The 18,319-nt window shown below is 41.6% G+C and overlaps 1 protein-coding gene across 7 annotated transcripts in view; it reads right to left on the bottom strand.

Annotated features, from left to right (window-relative positions):
* The window catches only part of LOC134540156 (pentatricopeptide repeat-containing protein 2, mitochondrial-like), a 60,528-nt gene extending 46,948 nt beyond the window's left edge, over positions 1 to 13,580 (bottom strand). For 3 of the 7 annotated variants that reach the window (XM_063382694.1, XM_063382696.1, XM_063382692.1), the window contains exon 1: positions 13,458 to 13,567. In XM_063382694.1, coding sequence (XP_063238764.1) covers positions 13,458 to 13,548 — 91 coding nt within the window. In that variant the 5' untranslated portion in view covers positions 13,549 to 13,567. Of the gene's footprint in view, positions 1 to 13,457 lie in introns of all 7 variants that reach the window. The other 4 variants (XM_063382698.1, XM_063382695.1, XM_063382697.1 and 1 more) reach the window with 3 other exon arrangements.
* Positions 13,581 to 18,319: the final 4,739 nt, after the last annotated feature.

Consider the following 18,319-nt stretch of genomic DNA (forward strand, 5'->3'; position numbering starts at 1 on the left):
GGTTCGAACCCAGTGAGGGCAAAAAAAATAAAAATGGTGACCGATCCTTCCCCTGTGGCGGGGTGCTGGCAGACTGACCCCCACCACTTATGTCAATGCACATATACCATCAGGTAGTATGACGTCATGTCCGCCATCTTGAAATTTGGACGCCATCTTGAAAATCTTTATTTATTATCCGATTTTAATGAAAAAAATTCCAAAATTCATCAAAAAATTAACGTATTTAAATTCTGTTTGATTATATCGATGTACGTCCTTGGTTCGATTCCCGACGAGAGTAAACAGTCGATCCTTCCTCCATGAAAGCTACCTAGACTGATCTATCACCACCAATACCAAGGTATATATCGTCAACTGGTATGACATCATGTCCGCCATCTTGTCTTCATCCACTGGAGACCACCATCTTGTTTTCGTGTGCTAGAGTGTGCCGATATCATGTAGTATAATTATCTGGTCACCACACCTTTGACCTTGACCTTGAACTTTGACCTTGAAATTTGACCTTGACCTTGAAATTTGACCTTGAACCTTGAACTTTGACCTTGAACTTTGACCTTGACCTTGAAATCTGACCTTGACCTTGAAATTTGACCTTGACCTTGAAATTTGACCTTGACCTTGAACTTTGACCTTGAAACTTGACCTTGAAATTTGACCTTGACCTTGAAATTTGACCTTGACCTTGAAATTTGACTTTGACCTTGAAATTTTACTTTGTCCTTGAAATTTGACTTTGTCCTTGATGTCCATCACGGATCCGTCATTTTATGTTCAGTACATGCTACCAGGAGCGACCACCTGCTGGAGTACACCATCTTGTGCGTGTACTCGTATTACCATCATGCTAGTTTTATTCTAACATGCTACAGTGCAGTAATCATTTATTACTGAGGTACCCACCATCTTAAAATTTGACCGCCATCTTGAAATCATGTAATTATTTAGCTAGAAATGCGGGAAAAATTCCAATAGTCTCCGAAAAATTCATTTATTAATTTACAAATCGAATCGATGGATCCCTGTCCACGGTTAGATTCTTGACCAGAGACAGTTGTAACTAATTATTAAATAAATGTTAGGTTCTGTTTTCCATTACCTTTCGCGGAGTTTATTAATCATTCACTCTACGAAAATCAACTCAAGTCAATATACCGGACCAACGAATTAAATCAGTGCCGATTAGCCTATTATGAAAGTCTAATTTTTCAATAATCTGAATAACATATAAGCCGTTCATGTACAAAGCCACACATATAGATCAATTGCCTTCAGTCCAAGAGACCGAGTCATGTCATTATCAGACGTATAGGCTAGTCATTTCAGGACCACATGACCTTCGTAATCCATCGTGACATTTTTATACATTCTAAAGGACCAAGTAACCTTGTATAATATTTTAGTAACACCAAGAGGTGATAAACTAGTAAATATTCAATCACTACATTTTGTACTACGCGCAGTCAACAAAAAAGGAAGCACCAACAACGAAAAGACAGCACCACCAACGAAAAGACAGCACATTTGGAAGCACCGACTACGAAAAGGCAGCACATTTGGAAGCACCGACAACGAAAAGGCAGCACATTTGGAAGCACCGTCATCGAAAAGGCAGCACATTTGGAAGCACCGACAACGAAAAGGCAGCACATTTGGAAGCACCGACAACGAAAAGGCAGCACCGACAACGAAAATGCAGCACATTTGGAAGCACCGACAACGAAAAGGCAGCAGCGACAACGAAAAGGCAGCACATTTGGAAGCACCGACAACGAAAAGGCAGCACCGACAACGAAAAGGCAGCACATTTGGAAGCACCGACAACGAAAAGGCAGCACCGACAACGAAATGGCAGCACATTTGGAAGCACCGACAAAGAAAAGGCAGCACCGCCAACGAAAAGGAAGCACATTTGGAAGCACCGACAAAGAAAAGGCAGCACCGCCAACGAAAAGGAAGCACATTTGGAAGCACCGACAACGAAAAGGCAGCACCGCCAAAGAAAAGACAGCACATTTGGAAGCACCGACAACGAAAAGGAAGCACCATCAACGAAAAGGCCGCACCGCCAACGAAAAGGCAGCACCGCCCACGAAAAGGAAGCACATTTGGAAGCACCGACAAAGAAAAGGCAGCACCGACAACGAAAAGGCAGCACATTTGGAAGCACCGACAAAGAAAAGGCAGCACCGACAACGAAAAGGCAGCACATTTGGAAGCACCGACAACGAAAAGGCAGCACCGACAACGAAAAGGCAGCACATTTGGAAGCACCGACAAAGAAAAGGCAGCACCGCCAACGAAATGGAAGCACATTTGGAAGCACCGACAAAGAAAAGGCAGCACCGCCAACGAAAAGGAAGCACATTTGGAAGCACCGACAACGAAAAGGCAGCACCGCCAAAGAAAAGACAGCACATTTGGAAGCACCGACAACGAAAAGGAAGCACCATCAACGAAAAGGCCGCACCGCCAACGAAAAGGAAGCACATTTGGAAGCACCGGCAAAGAAAAGGCAGCACCGCCCACGAAAAGGAAGCACATTTGGAAGCACCGACAAAGAAAAGGCAGCACCGCCAACGAAAAGGAAGCACATTTGGAAGCACCGACAACGAAAAGGCAGCACCATCGACGAAAAGGAAGCACATTAATTTGTCATTGACTGCAATATTCATTGGTTCCAATATTCATTGGCTCCAATATTCATTGGCTCCAATATTCAATGGCTCCAATATTCATTGACTCCAATATTCATTGGCTCCATCAGTCATTGACACCTACAGTCTTTTGGTTCCAAAAGTCTTTTGGCCCCAAATATATTAGGCTAGAATTCTTCGAGTCTAAGAGACTATGAGACCACATGGCTACAGAACTACGTGACTACGAATCTTCAAGTTTACGAGACTGCGAGGCTACAGAGCTACGAAGCCTCTAGTACGCAGGTTTACGTGACTGCGAGGATACAGGACTACCAGTCTGCATGAGTACTTGACTACGAAGCTACTCGTCTACAAGGCTACAATTACAGCATCTGTTTTCGTCAGAATTTTCTCTTTTGCTCCAACTGCACCACCAGCATTATGTTATAAGATTACAAGGCCGCCTGCTTACGTAGCTTCAAGTCTACGAGGATACTTGGATACGTAGCTTCAATTCTACGAGGTCCTAAGACTTCATGACTACGCGACTTCGAGCCATGAGGTTACGAGATTACGTGACTACGAATCTTCATGTTTATGAGACTGCGAGGCTACAGAGGTACGAAGCCTCTAGAAAACGAGTTTACGTGACTGCGTGGATACAGGAATACAAGTCTGCATGAGTTCTTGACTACGAAGCTACTCGTCTGCAAGGCTCCAATTGACACATCTGTCTTCGATGGAATTTTCTCTTTTGCTACATCTACGCCATCAGCATTATGTTATAAGATTACAAAGCTACTTGCTTACGTAGCTTCAAGTCTACGAGGCTCCAATACATCATGACTACGAGACTACGAACCATGAGGTTACGAGACTATGCGATTGCAAGTCTTCAAGGTTACGTCATCGCGAGGCTATAGGACTACGAAGCTTCCAGAACGCATGGTTACGAGAATGCATGACTAATTGGCCGCATGGCTACGAAACTTTATGTCTCTGACTGACTACAATAGCACTATTCAGTGGTGAGAGTTAATTTATTTCATGCAAAGGTACTTGCTGCAAGCAGTTCCGCTTTTCAACATCAGATGACGTCACGTTTTGCTTGCAGGTAAAATAATATTTATTTATTTTATGCGGGATGCGAGTTGTTCACTATCGGTCGCATAAGAAGAATGGCATCGATAGTCTTCAAGGAGAAGGAAGTTCGTCCTTCCTGCTAGTGCTTCTCAGATTTCTCACAGTCCGCCATCTTGGATTGCGACGTCACGGTTGCTATCTTGGATGGGTGTGACTTTGACCTTTGACCGAAACCGCAGGAATGATCGCAAGCACACGGATTAACCATCATAATATTGATAAGAATAATCAGGAGCACACGGAGAAAACCATCATAATATTGGCAAGAATAATCAGGAGCACACGGAGAAAAACGACACATGTTTTCTTTGATATCATAAAATTACAGAAAAAAAATATTTAAAAATAAAAATAAATTAATAAAAAAATTTAAAATAAAAACAATAAATACATAAACTGATTCTGCTAGCTTGTAAACTTATCATTGTTGAGCAAAGATAGAGTTCTAGTACAAGCCAGAATTTTATGTATTTTTTGTTTTTATTTTAAATTTTTTTATTAATTTATTTTTATTTTTAAATATTTTTTTTCTGTAATTTTATGATATCAAAGAAAACATGTGTCGTTTTTCTCCGTGTGCTCCTGATTATTCTTGCCAATATTATGATGGTTTTCTCCGTGTGCTCCTGATTATTCTTATCAATATTATGATGGTTAATCCGTGTGCTTGCGATCATTCCTGCGGTTTCGGTCAAAGGTCAAAGTCACACCCATCCAAGATAGCAACCGTGACGTCGCAATCCAAGATGGCGGACTGTGAGAAATCTGAGAAGCACTAGCAGGAAGGACGAACTTCCTTCTCCTTGAAGACTATCGATGCCATTCTTCTTATGCGACCGATAGTGAACAACCCGCATCCCGCATAAAATAAATAAATATTATTTTACCTGCAAGCAAAACGTGACGTCATCTGATGTTGAAAAGCGGAACTGCTTGCAGCAAGTACCTTTGCATGAAATAAATTAACTCTCACCACTGAATAGTGCTATTGTAGTCAGTCAGAGACATAAAGTTTCGTAGCCATGCGGCCAATTAGTCATGCATTCTCGTAACCATGCGTTCTGGAAGCTTCGTAGTCCTATAGCCTCGCGATGACGTAACCTTGAAGACTTGCAATCGCATAGTCTCGTAACCTCATGGTTCGTAGTCTCGTAGTCATGATGTATTGGAGCCTCGTAGACTTGAAGCTACGTAAGCAAGTAGCTTTGTAATCTTATAACATAATGCTGATGGCGTAGATGTAGCAAAAGAGAAAATTCCATCGAAGACAGATGTGTCAATTGGAGCCTTGCAGACGAGTAGCTTCGTAGTCAAGAACTCATGCAGACTTGTATTCCTGTATCCACGCAGTCACGTAAACTCGTTTTCTAGAGGCTTCGTAGCTCTGTAGCCTCGCAGTCTCGTAAACATGAAGATTCGTAGTCACGTAATCTCGTAACCTCATGGCTCGAAGTCGCGTAGTCATGAAGTCTTAGGACCTCGTAGAATTGAAGCTACGTATCCAAGTATCCTCGTAGACTTGAAGCTACGTAAGCAGGCGGCCTTGTAATCTTATAACATAATGCTGGTGGTGCAGTTGAAGCAAAAGAGAAAATTCTGACGAAAACAGATGCTGTAATTGTAGCCTTGTAGACAAGTAGCTTCGTAGTCAAGTACTCATGCAGACTGGTAGTCCTGTATCCTCGCAGTCACGTAAACCTGCGTACTAGAGGCTTCGTAGCTCTGTAGCCTCGCAGTCTCGTAAACTTGAAGATTCGTAGTCACATAGTTCTGTAGCCATGTGGTCTCATAGTCTCTTAGACTCGAAGAATTCTAGCCTAATATATTTGGGGCCAAAAGACTTTTGGAACCAAAAGACTGTAGGTGTCAATGACTGATGGAGCCAATGAATATTGGAGTCAATGAATATTGGAGCCATTGAATATTGGAGCCAATGAATATTGGAGCCAATGAATATTGGAACCAATGAATATTGCAGTCAATGACAAATTAATGTGCTTCCTTTTCGTCGATGGTGCTGCCTTTTCGTTGTCGGTGCTTCCAAATGTGCTTCCTTTTCGTTGGCGGTGCTGCCTTTTCTTTGTCGGTGCTTCCAAATGTGCTTCCTTTTCGTGGGCGGTGCTGCCTTTTCTTTGCCGGTGCTTCCAAATGTGCTTCCTTTTCGTTGGCGGTGCGGCCTTTTCGTTGATGGTGCTTCCTTTTCGTTGTCGGTGCTTCCAAATGTGCTGTCTTTTCTTTGGCGGTGCTGCCTTTTCGTTGTCGGTGCTTCCAAATGTGCTTCCTTTTCGTTGGCGGTGCTGCCTTTTCTTTGTCGGTGCTTCCAAATGTGCTTCCATTTCGTTGGCGGTGCTGCCTTTTCTTTGTCGGTGCTTCCAAATGTGCTGCCTTTTCGTTGTCGGTGCTGCCTTTTCGTTGTCGGTGCTTCCAAATGTGCTGCCTTTTCGTTGTCGGTGCTGCCTTTTCTTTGTCGGTGCTTCCAAATGTGCTGCCTTTTCGTTGTCGGTGCTGCCTTTTCTTTGTCGGTGCTTCCAAATGTGCTTCCTTTTCGTGGGCGGTGCTGCCTTTTCTTTGCCGGTGCTTCCAAATGTGCTTCCTTTTCGTTGGCGGTGCGGCCTTTTCGTTGATGGTGCTTCCTTTTCGTTGTCGGTGCTTCCAAATGTGCTGTCTTTTCTTTGGCGGTGCTGCCTTTTCGTTGTCGGTGCTTCCAAATGTGCTTCCTTTTCGTTGGCGGTGCTGCCTTTTCTTTGTCGGTGCTTCCAAATGTGCTTCCTTTTCGTTGGCGGTGCTGCCTTTTCTTTGTCGGTGCTTCCAAATGTGCTGCCATTTCGTTGTCGGTGCTACCAAATGTGCTGCCTTTTCGTTGTCGCTGCTGCCTTTTCGTTGTCGGTGCTTCCAAATGTGCTGCCTTTTCGTTGTCGGTGCTGCCTTTTCGTTGTCGGTGCTTCCAAATGTGCTGCCTTTTCGTTGTCGGTGCTTCCAAATGTGCTGCCTTTTCGATGACGGTGCTTCCAAATGTGCTGCCTTTTCGTTGTCGGTGATTCCAAATGTGCTTCCTTTTCGTTGATGGTGCTTCCTTTTCGTTGTCGGTGCTTCCAAATGTGCTGCCTTTTCGTTGTCGGTGCTGCCTTTTCTTTGTCGGTGCTTCGAAATGTGCTTCCTTTTCGTGGGCGGTGCTGCCTTTTCTTTGCCGGTGCTTCCAAATGTGCTTCCTTTTCGTTGGCGGTGCGGCCTTTTCGTTGATGGTGCTTCCTTTTCGTTGTCGGTGCTTCCAAATGTGCTGTCTTTTCTTTGGCGGTGCTGCCTTTTCGTTGTCGGTGCTTCCAAATGTGCTTCCTTTTCGTTGGCGGTGCTGCCTTTTCTTTGTCGGTGCTTCCAAATGTGCTTCCTTTTCGTTGGCGGTGCTGCCTTTTCTTTGTCGGTGCTTCCAAATGTGCTGCCTTTTCGTTGTCGGTGCTTCCAAATGTGCTGCCTTTTCGTTGTCGGTGCTGCCTTTTCGTTGTCGGTGCTGCCTTTTCGTTGTCGGTGCTGCCTTTTCGTTGTCGGTGCTGCCTTTTCGTTGTCGGTGCTTCCAAATGTGCTGCCTTTTCGTTGTCGGTGCTTCCAAATGTGCTGCCTTTTCGATGACGGTGCTTCCAAATGTGCTGCCTTTTCGTTGTCGGTGCTTCCAAATGTGCTGCCTTTTCGTAGTCGGTGCTTCCAAATGTGCTGTCTTTTCGTTGTTGGTGCTTCCTTTTTTGTTGACTGCGCGTAGTACAAAATGTAGTGATTGAATATTTACTAGTTTATCACCTCTTGGTGTTACTAAAATATTTTACAAGGTTACTTGGTCCTTTAGAATGTATAAAAATGTCACGATGGATTACGAAGGTCATGTGGTCCTGAAATGACTAGCCTATACGTCTGATAATGACATGACTCGGTCTCTTGGACTGAAGGCAATTGATCTATATGTGTGGCTTTGTACATGAACGGCTTATATGTTATTCAGATTATTGAAAAATTAGACTTTCATAATAGGCTAATCGGCACTGATTTAATTCGTTGGTCCGGTATATTGACTTGAGTTGATTTTCGTAGAGTGAATGATTAATAAACTCCGCGAAAGGTAATGGAAAACAGAACCTAACATTTATTTAATAATTAGTTACAACTGTCTCTGGTCAAGAATCTAACCGTGGACAGGGATCCATCGATTCGATTTGTAAATTAATAAATGAATTTTTCGGAGACTATTGGAATTTTTCCCGCATTTCTAGCTAAATAATTACATGATTTCAAGATGGCGGTCAAATTTTAAGATGGTGGGTACCTCAGTAATAAATGATTACTGCACTGTAGCATGTTAGAATAAAACTAGCATGATGGTAATACGAGTACACGCACAAGATGGTGTACTCCAGCAGGTGGTCGCTCCTGGTAGCATGTACTGAACATAAAATGACGGATCCGTGATGGACATCAAGGACAAAGTCAAATTTCAAGGACAAAGTAAAATTTCAAGGTCAAAGTCAAATTTCAAGGTCAAGGTCAAATTTCAAGGTCAAGGTCAAATTTCAAGGTCAAGGTCAAAGTTCAAATTTCAAGGTCAAGGTCAAATTTCAAGGTCAAGGTCAAAGTTCAAGGTCAAAGTTCAAGGTTCAAGGTCAAATTTCAAGGTCAAGGTCAAATTTCAAGGTCAAGGTCAAAGTTCAAGGTCAAATTTCAAGGTCAAGGTCAAAGTTCAAGGTCAAGGTCAAAGGTGTAGTGACCAGATAATTATACTACATGATATCGGCACACTCTAGCACACGAAAACAAGATGGTGGTCTCCAGTGGATGAAGACAAGATGGCGGACATGATGTCATACCAGTTGACGATATATACCTTGGTATTGGTGGTGATAGATCAGTCTAGGTAGCTTTCATGGAGGAAGGATCGACTGTTTACTCTCGTCGGGAATCGAACCAAGGACGTACATCGATATAATCAAACAGAATTTAAATACGTTAATTTTTTGATGAATTTTGGAATTTTTTCATTAAAATCGGATAATAAATAAAGATTTTCAAGATGGCGTCCAAATTTCAAGATGGCGGACATGACGTCATACTACCTGATGGTATATGTGCATTGACATAAGTGGTGGGGGTCAGTCTGCCAGCACCCCGCCACAGGGGAAGGATCGGTCACCATTTTTATTTTTTTTTGCCCTCACCGGGTTCGAACCGAGGACTCCGAGCTCCGTGTCGTAAATATATGTTTTTTCGATATTTTTAATTAAAATTTTTTAAGTGAATTTTTTTATAATTTTTAAAAAAATTTTCATTAAAATCGGATAATAAAAAAGTTAAAGATGGCGAGCGTAACGAAAATTGCAACGGTGACGTCATAATTCAAAATGGCGGATAACACATCGACGGAATGTTCGAGAACACAATAGCGGATCTAAGATGGTGGATCCAAGATGGCCGTCGGGGTCAAGGTCAAAGGTCAAGGTATCCTTATTCCTAGAAATGGCTTAACTGAGGCTTGAGTTAAGGATGCTTAAGCCTATTTTAGGAATTGGTGTTCTTTCTAAGGCAAAAGACATTTGTGGTTTTTTGAAATCCTAATTTTTCCTCGAAACGGGAATTTTTCCCTCGAAAACGGGAAATTTTGAGTCATTTTGAGTCATTTTTGAGGAATTTTGAGGAATTTTTGCCGCCGTGACGTCACAAACCAAGATGGCGGACCGACAATCTCAATCCACCGCCTGGCGCCTGATCTCGGTCCGTCATTTACATACTACTAATATAGATCTGACAAAGTTAATATTTATATTTCATGGTAGATTTGGCTGGACAGGACAATGATATACAGTTTATGAAGGTAAATTGGCGCCCTAGAATCCGTAAGTAATTTATTACCCTATACTCAAATTTTAATATTCAGAGTACATTTAAATATTGCATTAAACCGACCAAGTATATGTTAGAAGTAGGTGTTTGTTTCTATGGGCTTTGACTTTTCAACTTTGATATGAATCGATATCAAAGTTGAAGGTGCGGAGTAACATAGAGTTCTGAACGGCACGGTGAAATAGGGCTGTCTTCTCTTGCAGGCGGCCACCAGTCACAAGGAGGAAACCGTTGGCGTGGGCATACCGTCTTGCGGTCTAATGGGCATTAGAATTATTTCGCGAACTTCATGGCCCTACTTATTAGTCGTGAATAAATTATTTTGACGTGGCAACGTCTAATAAATCGATGAACGCCGGCTGCACGCACGAAAAAAAGGCCCGTAACGCACATTGTCCCGTTTCGCTGTGTCCCGTTACGCTCATTGTACGCTTGCGCCGCATCTATCTCTATTCCACTCGATCGGAACAATCATCGATTTAACTTTTTCGAGGCACATTAAACTTGAAACACTCACATTCGTTTCCTACTTTTACTTTTCCTATCATCGTCCTATCCTTAACAGAATAACACAGATTGGAAGAAGTTAAATAGCAAACATGTATAAAAGCTATAGTTAAAATAATCTCTTCGTTAAAGTAATAAACATATTTGAATTAATGAGTGCAAATAAAAGTAAATTTATCAATTAAATTGTAGATTTAATTTCACTCCTTCTTTGTATCCATACAAAATAGTGATAATTCAATAAAAATGATTCAATTTTATTCATAAAAGTATGCAATCATTTCATCAATATTTTGTTATGACGTCACGTTAAACTATCGTCCGTAAACCGACTTTACAGACAACCAATTTTTTTTGGATATGCGATTGTTCTCCGGAAATGTGTCTTTATTGTTACGCATTAAGAGACATTTAAATACAATGTTCCTGAGAGCTTTACCCATTTGTCTAACTGTTTTAAATAATAGGTGTTGCTTTAACTCACCCGTGTTTCTCCACTCTTGATGTCTGTACCAAATTTGCCAACGATTTCTTACTTTTAACACCGTTATTCAGTTTCTTGATAAAAAAAAAAAGGTTGTTTGTCTAGACCAAGCGACAAGGTAAACAAAAAATCTAGCTTCCTTTAAGTACAGGCTGAAAAACATTTTTGTAACACCTGCTAACCATCGGCGCTACCCTATTGCTTGAATCTGTGTGTGAATGTGCGAGTGACTGGTTTTAATGTAGTAGCACCTTTTTTTTTTTTTTTTTTTTAAATACTATTTGCTGTATGTTTAATCACTTCCCTTTTTATGTATGTCTATGCTTAATTTTTAATTACTTTAAATTAGTTATGGTTGAATCTTTGGTAATAGTTAATATTTGAACATTAAGTTAAAATTTTAATTTTTTCTCTTAATATTTAGTCAACATCTGCTTATATAATGCTTAATTTTTAATATTCCACTATTTGATGTAATTGCAGAAAAGTGGTTAAGTGTAAGAAAAGGCTTACCGCCTTAACTTCGCCACCAATGAAGACGATAAATAAATAACTAAATAAATAAATTTGCGCCACTTTGGCATTTTGACAGAGCCGAAAATGCCGTAGACTGCACTCCAACTCTATCGCTCCGTCTGCAGTTTGGCAACAACGTAGAGGACGACAACCAGGGATGGGACGAGCTCAGCATTTCTGAGAATCGGGTATCAACACGAGTGTTTGGTGTCAAAGATAAAGATTAGACCCGGGAGTGGTGGGAGGTGGGGAGGAGGAAAGGTTCGACTGACGCGCTGTCCTACGGACAACAGTTGAACTTTTTTCTCATTCTTGCCCTGTGTTTCTGAAAACGGCCAACAGATGTGTTAGCATCGGAAATTTATCCTCGTAGCCGAGGGCCTAATAAGCCTTAAGCAAGCAAAATTGGCTCCCACCAATGCTCCCTACTATGATACGAAAGTAATTGTCTAGTTTAGGGGCGCCACTCTGAAAAAAGGGCAAACAACCAAAAATATATTTATTCAGTTCCTTATTTAATTTATAATTATAATATTGAGGCACATTTCGATATTTTCAAGAACTTCACATGCAATTAACAATTTGATGTTTGCCTATGCGATATCATGGCCGCTGCTATTGTTAAGTCCCGATAAACACTGAACACTACTGCTTCAGCCACATGCAAAAATAAGTATTTTTGGGTTAAAGGATGGTGTTAAATTATTGTAAATATTACCAGTAATGTAAATATAGTTTCGTACATTTGTTTTGTGCTTTGATAGAATAGCAGAGACTGTTTTCAATGAGATATGCCTGATCCTGTTGTCCCTGACCTACTGTTTACTTCATACTAGATGCAACATGATCCTCTTGTCTAGAGATACTTTAGGAATACAGCATAGCTGAGACTGTTTTCTAAAATATATGGATGTTTAATGTAAGTTTGTTACGGTTGGGGCAAAGACTGTATTCAGCACAAATTGGTTTTCCAACCTTATAAGGCACAATTCAGGTTGAAAACCAACTAGGAAGAAAAACAGTCTTGCCCCGGCCATAAAATTCATTAAACAGCCCTGTCTTTTAGAAAACAGTCTTGACTAAGCTGTATTTCTAAGGATCTCTGGGAAACCACAGGATAATGTTGAAGCTAGTATCAAATAAACAGAAGAGTGGGAACAGAATCAGGCATATATATCTCTTTGAAAACAGTCTCAGCTACACTACTAAAGCACAAAAAAAAAATAAACATCACTACATCTACATTTCCTGATATATTCACAATAATGTTACACCATCATTTAACCCACAAATACCATACGTTTACCTCAACCCAAGCATGGTGACCGTCAAGTCACCGCACAGGCAAACGTAAAATGCTTGCTTACATGTGAAGTTCTTGAAAACATCTGAATGCACCTCACTCAATATTATAACTTAAATAGAATAAGGAACTGAATTCATTTTGAGATGATTAACTTTTTTTTTTAGAGTGGCACCTTCTAATTACAACTAAACCCCGTTCTACACAGGTATGTCAACAGAGAAGAATCACGTAAATGGAGACAGATCTCACAGAACAATGTTTCTACAACGGCAAGCAGGAGACTGACCCGTACAGATTAGCTCAGAAATGCTGAGCTATTCAGTTTTCATCGCTCCGTGAGACCAATGGAAGCAGAGTATTTGGCTGTGGCGGTGGCCACGTTTATATTCCAAATTTGTTAAAAATTGTTTCATGTTAAAACATATCTAGGGTTCTATTTTGACTTTGTGGTTTATTTTTATTATACATGTACATCCTGCCCCAGCTATAATCTTAAAGAATATATATTTTTTTATTCAATTAAAATTTCGTTACTTTGAAAGGCAATCATATTGGTTGCCATTATTACGTTTCTGTGGATTGTGGCAGCAGAATAAACGCAACAGTGAAATGTTCTGGCAGATCCACCTCATTGCAGAACGGGCCTAAAGGTACACTCCAGGTATATTCCTTTTTATGAAGCACACATTTATTAGTAAGAACGTATCTTAATTGAAAACATAACCTACACACATTAGCATTAACGCAATGACAGCGTTTAATTCGTGTATGCTTTATGAAAGCGAATATACTAAAAGTAGTATATTTCTTGAAATATTTACATACATCACCTCCAACAATTAATATAACTATATCAAGCAAAGTGCCGGGGCATTACTTCGGCAGAACCCTGGGTCAATCATTTAAATAAATTAACTATATCACTAAGATATTCATGTAAACTATTGCAACATAAATTACACAAATAAAACCCATCGCATACCGTGACAGATATTACCAACATCCTTTAGAACACTTCCTTGCAGTTTGAAAAATGCCCTCACGTTTCTCGTGAGCGCAGCCATGTTTTTCATACGTTAGGAGCCGAGGGAGGAAATTGTGTTCTATTAAGTCACACTTTTTGACATTTAGTGCCACATTCCCCCTTCGCCGTTCTAACAATAATACATGTGCCATTAATATTTTTTTTGCATTCATTCCCAATAGTAAATGTAAAATTCTAATTAATTTTTTTTTCAAACTTACATGAATATAGATAACGAATAAGTTGAACGTATAAGTCAATATTGTGTTCATAATTGATAATTGATAACATTTATTGTCATTAGACACGGGGTGCAATAGACATTGTCATTGAAAATACATAATATTAATATATAAATACACATTTTTAAGTTTAAAGAAAAAACATCTTAACAATAATATAACTTAATTATTTCTTCTATTTATTTTAATTTTACAGTTTGTGCAGTCTACAGAAACATTGGTAAAACACATCCGGCGCACCCTCTGACAAGACGCCCACACTCTCCCCTAGATCCGTCACATACGGCATCTCAACCAGGATGCACTAACTAGACAGGCACATTACTACACAGGTAATCTAACATAGTTCTAAACTATCCAGTTCTCATATAATTTTGTAAACTTTTTAAATATCATACTGACGTCGGCCCAAGTGTCCCCCCGGCTCCTTCAGGCCGTTATGCCTCAGCGCCATCTCTTGCATCATTAGTGCATCGGGAGTGTGGTGCCGTGCGACGCGCAACTTTCTGTCAAGGATTTGACATCTGTTTTTATTATATATATTTTGTTGTTAAATTTATTGCAAATATTTTGTTTTAACTTTATTTTATTTAATTTTTCATTTGAAGTTTTATGCGTTGTATTTGTTCACCGGGCGTCAAGCCCGTGGCTTCCGCCTGTGACCAATCGTGTTCCGCGGGCTCGTGGGAGAGGGGAAAGATGCGGGCGCTCGGGCGCGCGAGGTGGAGGAGGAGAAGAGTCGTCAGCGGTCACCGAAGCGGGTTGCTCTGCGCTAGTGGGAAGTCAGTCGTGGACCCAGCACGAGAGGCAGCGGACGTAATGGTAAGAGAGGACACGAGTGGGCGCGGTATCAACAGTTTTCCAGTCGCGTCATAGTCATAGTCATTTTCTCAAGCGTGTTCTGAACTTAAGTTTTGCGAGTTGTGGAGTATTTTTGGTAAATTGGACAATCGCAGTCACAAGTATTGCTATTTTATGTGTCTCCCTAGTCAATGTGTTGTACAGTTGGACAGTTATCATATTGAACTCAAGTCATTGCGTGTTTAAATCTTTGCTGCTTGGGTATTTATCGTCAAGGAGGGACGTCCCATAATTTCAGTATAATAAAATTGCGCGGAACCGGGCTGCGCCCTATAGAGATTGTCACAGGTGGACCCGCCGCAACCCCATGTAAAGTGTTTGCTCAAATGTGTATAAAGGGCCTGGAAACTTTATTTGATTTTCTTTTAATTCTGGAGACTAGATCCCTCGGCCACACGGCCTGAACCCCCCCTCTACCGAAACCCTGAGTAGCCGGCAATTCCGAGACCATTTCAGGGACCAGTCGACCAGCCAACGACAATACATGATCATTGTTAGACAGTGAACTCTGCCATAGAACATAACTCTGCCACACAGACTTTGATATAAATGGTTGCAATTTCTAAACTCAATGGACTACACACTTACCTTATTGTAGCAATGATTCGGGATCAGCAGCCAATATTTAGTTGGTAAAAACCCTTTCATGTGAAAACATTTTTTTGTTGGCAACTAAGAAATGAGTGCTGCATTCTGGCATAAAGGATGTTAAAATGTATGGAAATTTGTGTAGGTAGTGAAAAAGAAAGTATGATGACTTGCCGTCACCCGACCTCTGTGAAAAGCCCGGCGGGTACCTGACGGGCGCTACGGGCGTCGCGATGCTCTTGTTTTCCGGAGGGGCGCCAGGCTAGCGGGCTGCTAGGCCGTTGGTACTCTGCCCCCGCGTGCCCCGCCAAGTAAACGGCTTGAATGTAACCTGAATGGTTCTACCTTGACTGTGAAGGCCGCTCGGCCGTGTGGAGGACGGGAAATTACGGAAAATGATATACGAGTTGGCGAGAATACATTTAATTTGGGAGTTTCACCGGGGGTCCATGTGGGTACACGGTACACTCTACAAGTCCGCTCCGCGGTTCAGTCCTGCTACAAAAATTCTCACCAACACTAAACAAAACACTACGTGACAATGGTTACCGCGGCAGTCTCGCGGGACGTGGGTCGATGCTCGCTGGAGACGGCCAGCGCCGAAAGTTAACGTGTGCAGGGGAGGGGGGGGGGGGGGTCGATGAGTGGGCTCCTAAGTTCGGCGAAACACTTACGTGAGTGATACGATACGCAGCGCGGTATCACGATGAAGACGGTCGGGATAGGCCCGGTTCCGTAAAATACGCGCCGAGTCGACGTGGGCAGCGATGAATTAATAAGAGGTTTTAAATTAAAAAATTTAGTATAGAATAAAATAATCAAAGAAAGAAATTTGGATGCTGCCCACGGACACATGTCTGTTCCCGGCGCAGAGTGGTTGGAGACTGCCGAACATGGCCGCCTCGCAAGGAAGTGAAACTTTCTCTTCTTTGTGAGTCGGCATCAAAAAACTTATATTAATTTAATTTACTCTATTACCAGTTAAAACATGTTCCAGGTGCCCAATTAAAATGTAGCACCTGGTAATTGGGTGCTTAAGGTTTAACAATGGTTTTAATGTATTTAATTATTTAAATTGTGACATCAAGTTGGCGACAGTAAATTTACTAACATATTGTCCCACTGTGAATTGTTTTAGAGGGATTTCTCCTATTCTGACTTGATCATAGTCACGGGCATTTTAATTAAGGCCAGTGGCCGCGGTGACTGTTAATGAGGTTTGTTGTCTGCTCCGTGCGTGGTGTACTCGCCCGGAGTGGCTACGACGCACTTATTACATGTCGGGTAATTAGTAATTTCGTACTAATGGCTTTTCCCTTAATTGAATTATGGGTTCGAGTCTCTGGGGTTCCGTACCTTTAAATATCATTATGTCTATTGGGGTCAAGACCGAGGCGCTCGCCTGACTCAATTCGGCTGGGCAAGGGGCGCGCTCCGAAAACGGGATACGGTACTGGCGGTGCGGAACACGGGCTTAACGGCCATGGTCGGTACGACGTCAGACTATATGCTAAAAAAAAAATAAACACACACAAATACACATAACTCTTTTATTTAATGTTTTTGAAGATGTTCATGATATGAGATGTAATTATAGTTATTTTTATTTATAACATGTCCGAACTAGGACTACCTTCTAGCATTTATGTATGTATTAGAATACTGAGATTGTTTATTCTTATTTTTAATTTTTTGTTCTTATTCTTAACTATGGTGGAAGTCATCTCGCAATATTTTTACAAAGGGTCGACTCATTGGAAAAACTTTGGGAGACTGGTGGATCTTTTAGTTTCAAATACATAAATAACCAATACAATTTTGTCTATATTGTGGAACTTATTTATTTTACAATAATAAGAAGCTGAGAGCAGCTCTAAATTCACACATTAATTATTAATAATTAATCTGATTGGCAGATACTCTTTATTAATTATTGTGTGTGTAATGGTTATACTATACTACTGCTAGATTTCTTCGGTGTGTTGGGCTCCACGTTGTGGAAGCCACTTTTCTGTAGTGCTAAGCTCTATTTATACATATACACAGATAATGTGTGGTGTTGTTAGGTAGAAACAAAATATAATTGTCACTTCCTAAATATGGTCTATGGATGTAGGAATGGTGTTATTTAATTATCAGAGTTTATATAATAAATAATTTACTGTGGATATTTATGGCTCTGTAAACATAAGTTCAAAAATTCAAATATGGGCGCCACCCTTATGCACAAACTAAAATTCCTTAATAGGTCAAAACTAATGAATTTATGGTACATAAGGGAAAAATGAAATATTCTCACACTTTAAAATATTCACAAGACAATAACGTCCCTCGGCTTCTGGTCCCCGTTTTCCCGTTGAAATAAATGTCCTGTTATGCCCGTACTGCCCTCGTCGGAGAGGTGTGGGTCCAGGCCAACGTGGCCGGGACCATGAAAGGCGGGACCTGGAGGGAGAGTGAAGTGATTGCGAGGAATGTTGGTAGGTTGTCGCAAGCAGAACACGGCATTAACGAATTTCACGAGCCGTCTTTTATTAACGCTTATAAAGTCCTGCCGCAGCCTGGCGGAACCGTCGCGGAACAAGTGCCCTACCACGGCGACACGGACTCCCTGATGACGGGGCGGTTCTCAAATACGTTTCGGCGCGAATCGTAAAGTTTATTAATGCTAGGCTGACCCAGTGAGAGAGGGCCCGAAGACGGAGCGCTGTACATACGCGGCCCGTTACGTAATGTTCCGTGGACGGCGAAAAGTTCAGAGACTCGTAGCACCACGTTCGCGTTGTAGAAACTGCCCGCTAGACACGTCTCCCGATGACTCGTAAGTTAACAATGCTAAGCTGATTCGCAGTGGCAGCTCAGCTGCCGTGACCGACTGCGGACTGAGCGAACGTTCAATCCCGAGTGCAACGTGCGCGGCTCGCAGAGCAACGAACACGTCTGTCTCCGCTCGAGACCAGGACGCGACTGCCTCTCCCCGCTCGCCCGCGGGCCGGCGCCCGCGGGTGGCGGGGAGGGAGGGGAAAATCGGCCGGCGTGGGAGAGAGCTCCGTCCCGCGGCGCGCCAGGCTGCAATTACATACTACGGCGAAACACTTCAGAAAGTTATTGAATTATCTACAAAGACAT

Source organism: Bacillus rossius, chromosome 16 (genome assembly GCF_032445375.1).
Source record: "Bacillus rossius redtenbacheri isolate Brsri chromosome 16, Brsri_v3, whole genome shotgun sequence".
NCBI classification, from domain to species: domain Eukaryota; kingdom Metazoa; phylum Arthropoda; class Insecta; order Phasmatodea; family Bacillidae; genus Bacillus; species Bacillus rossius.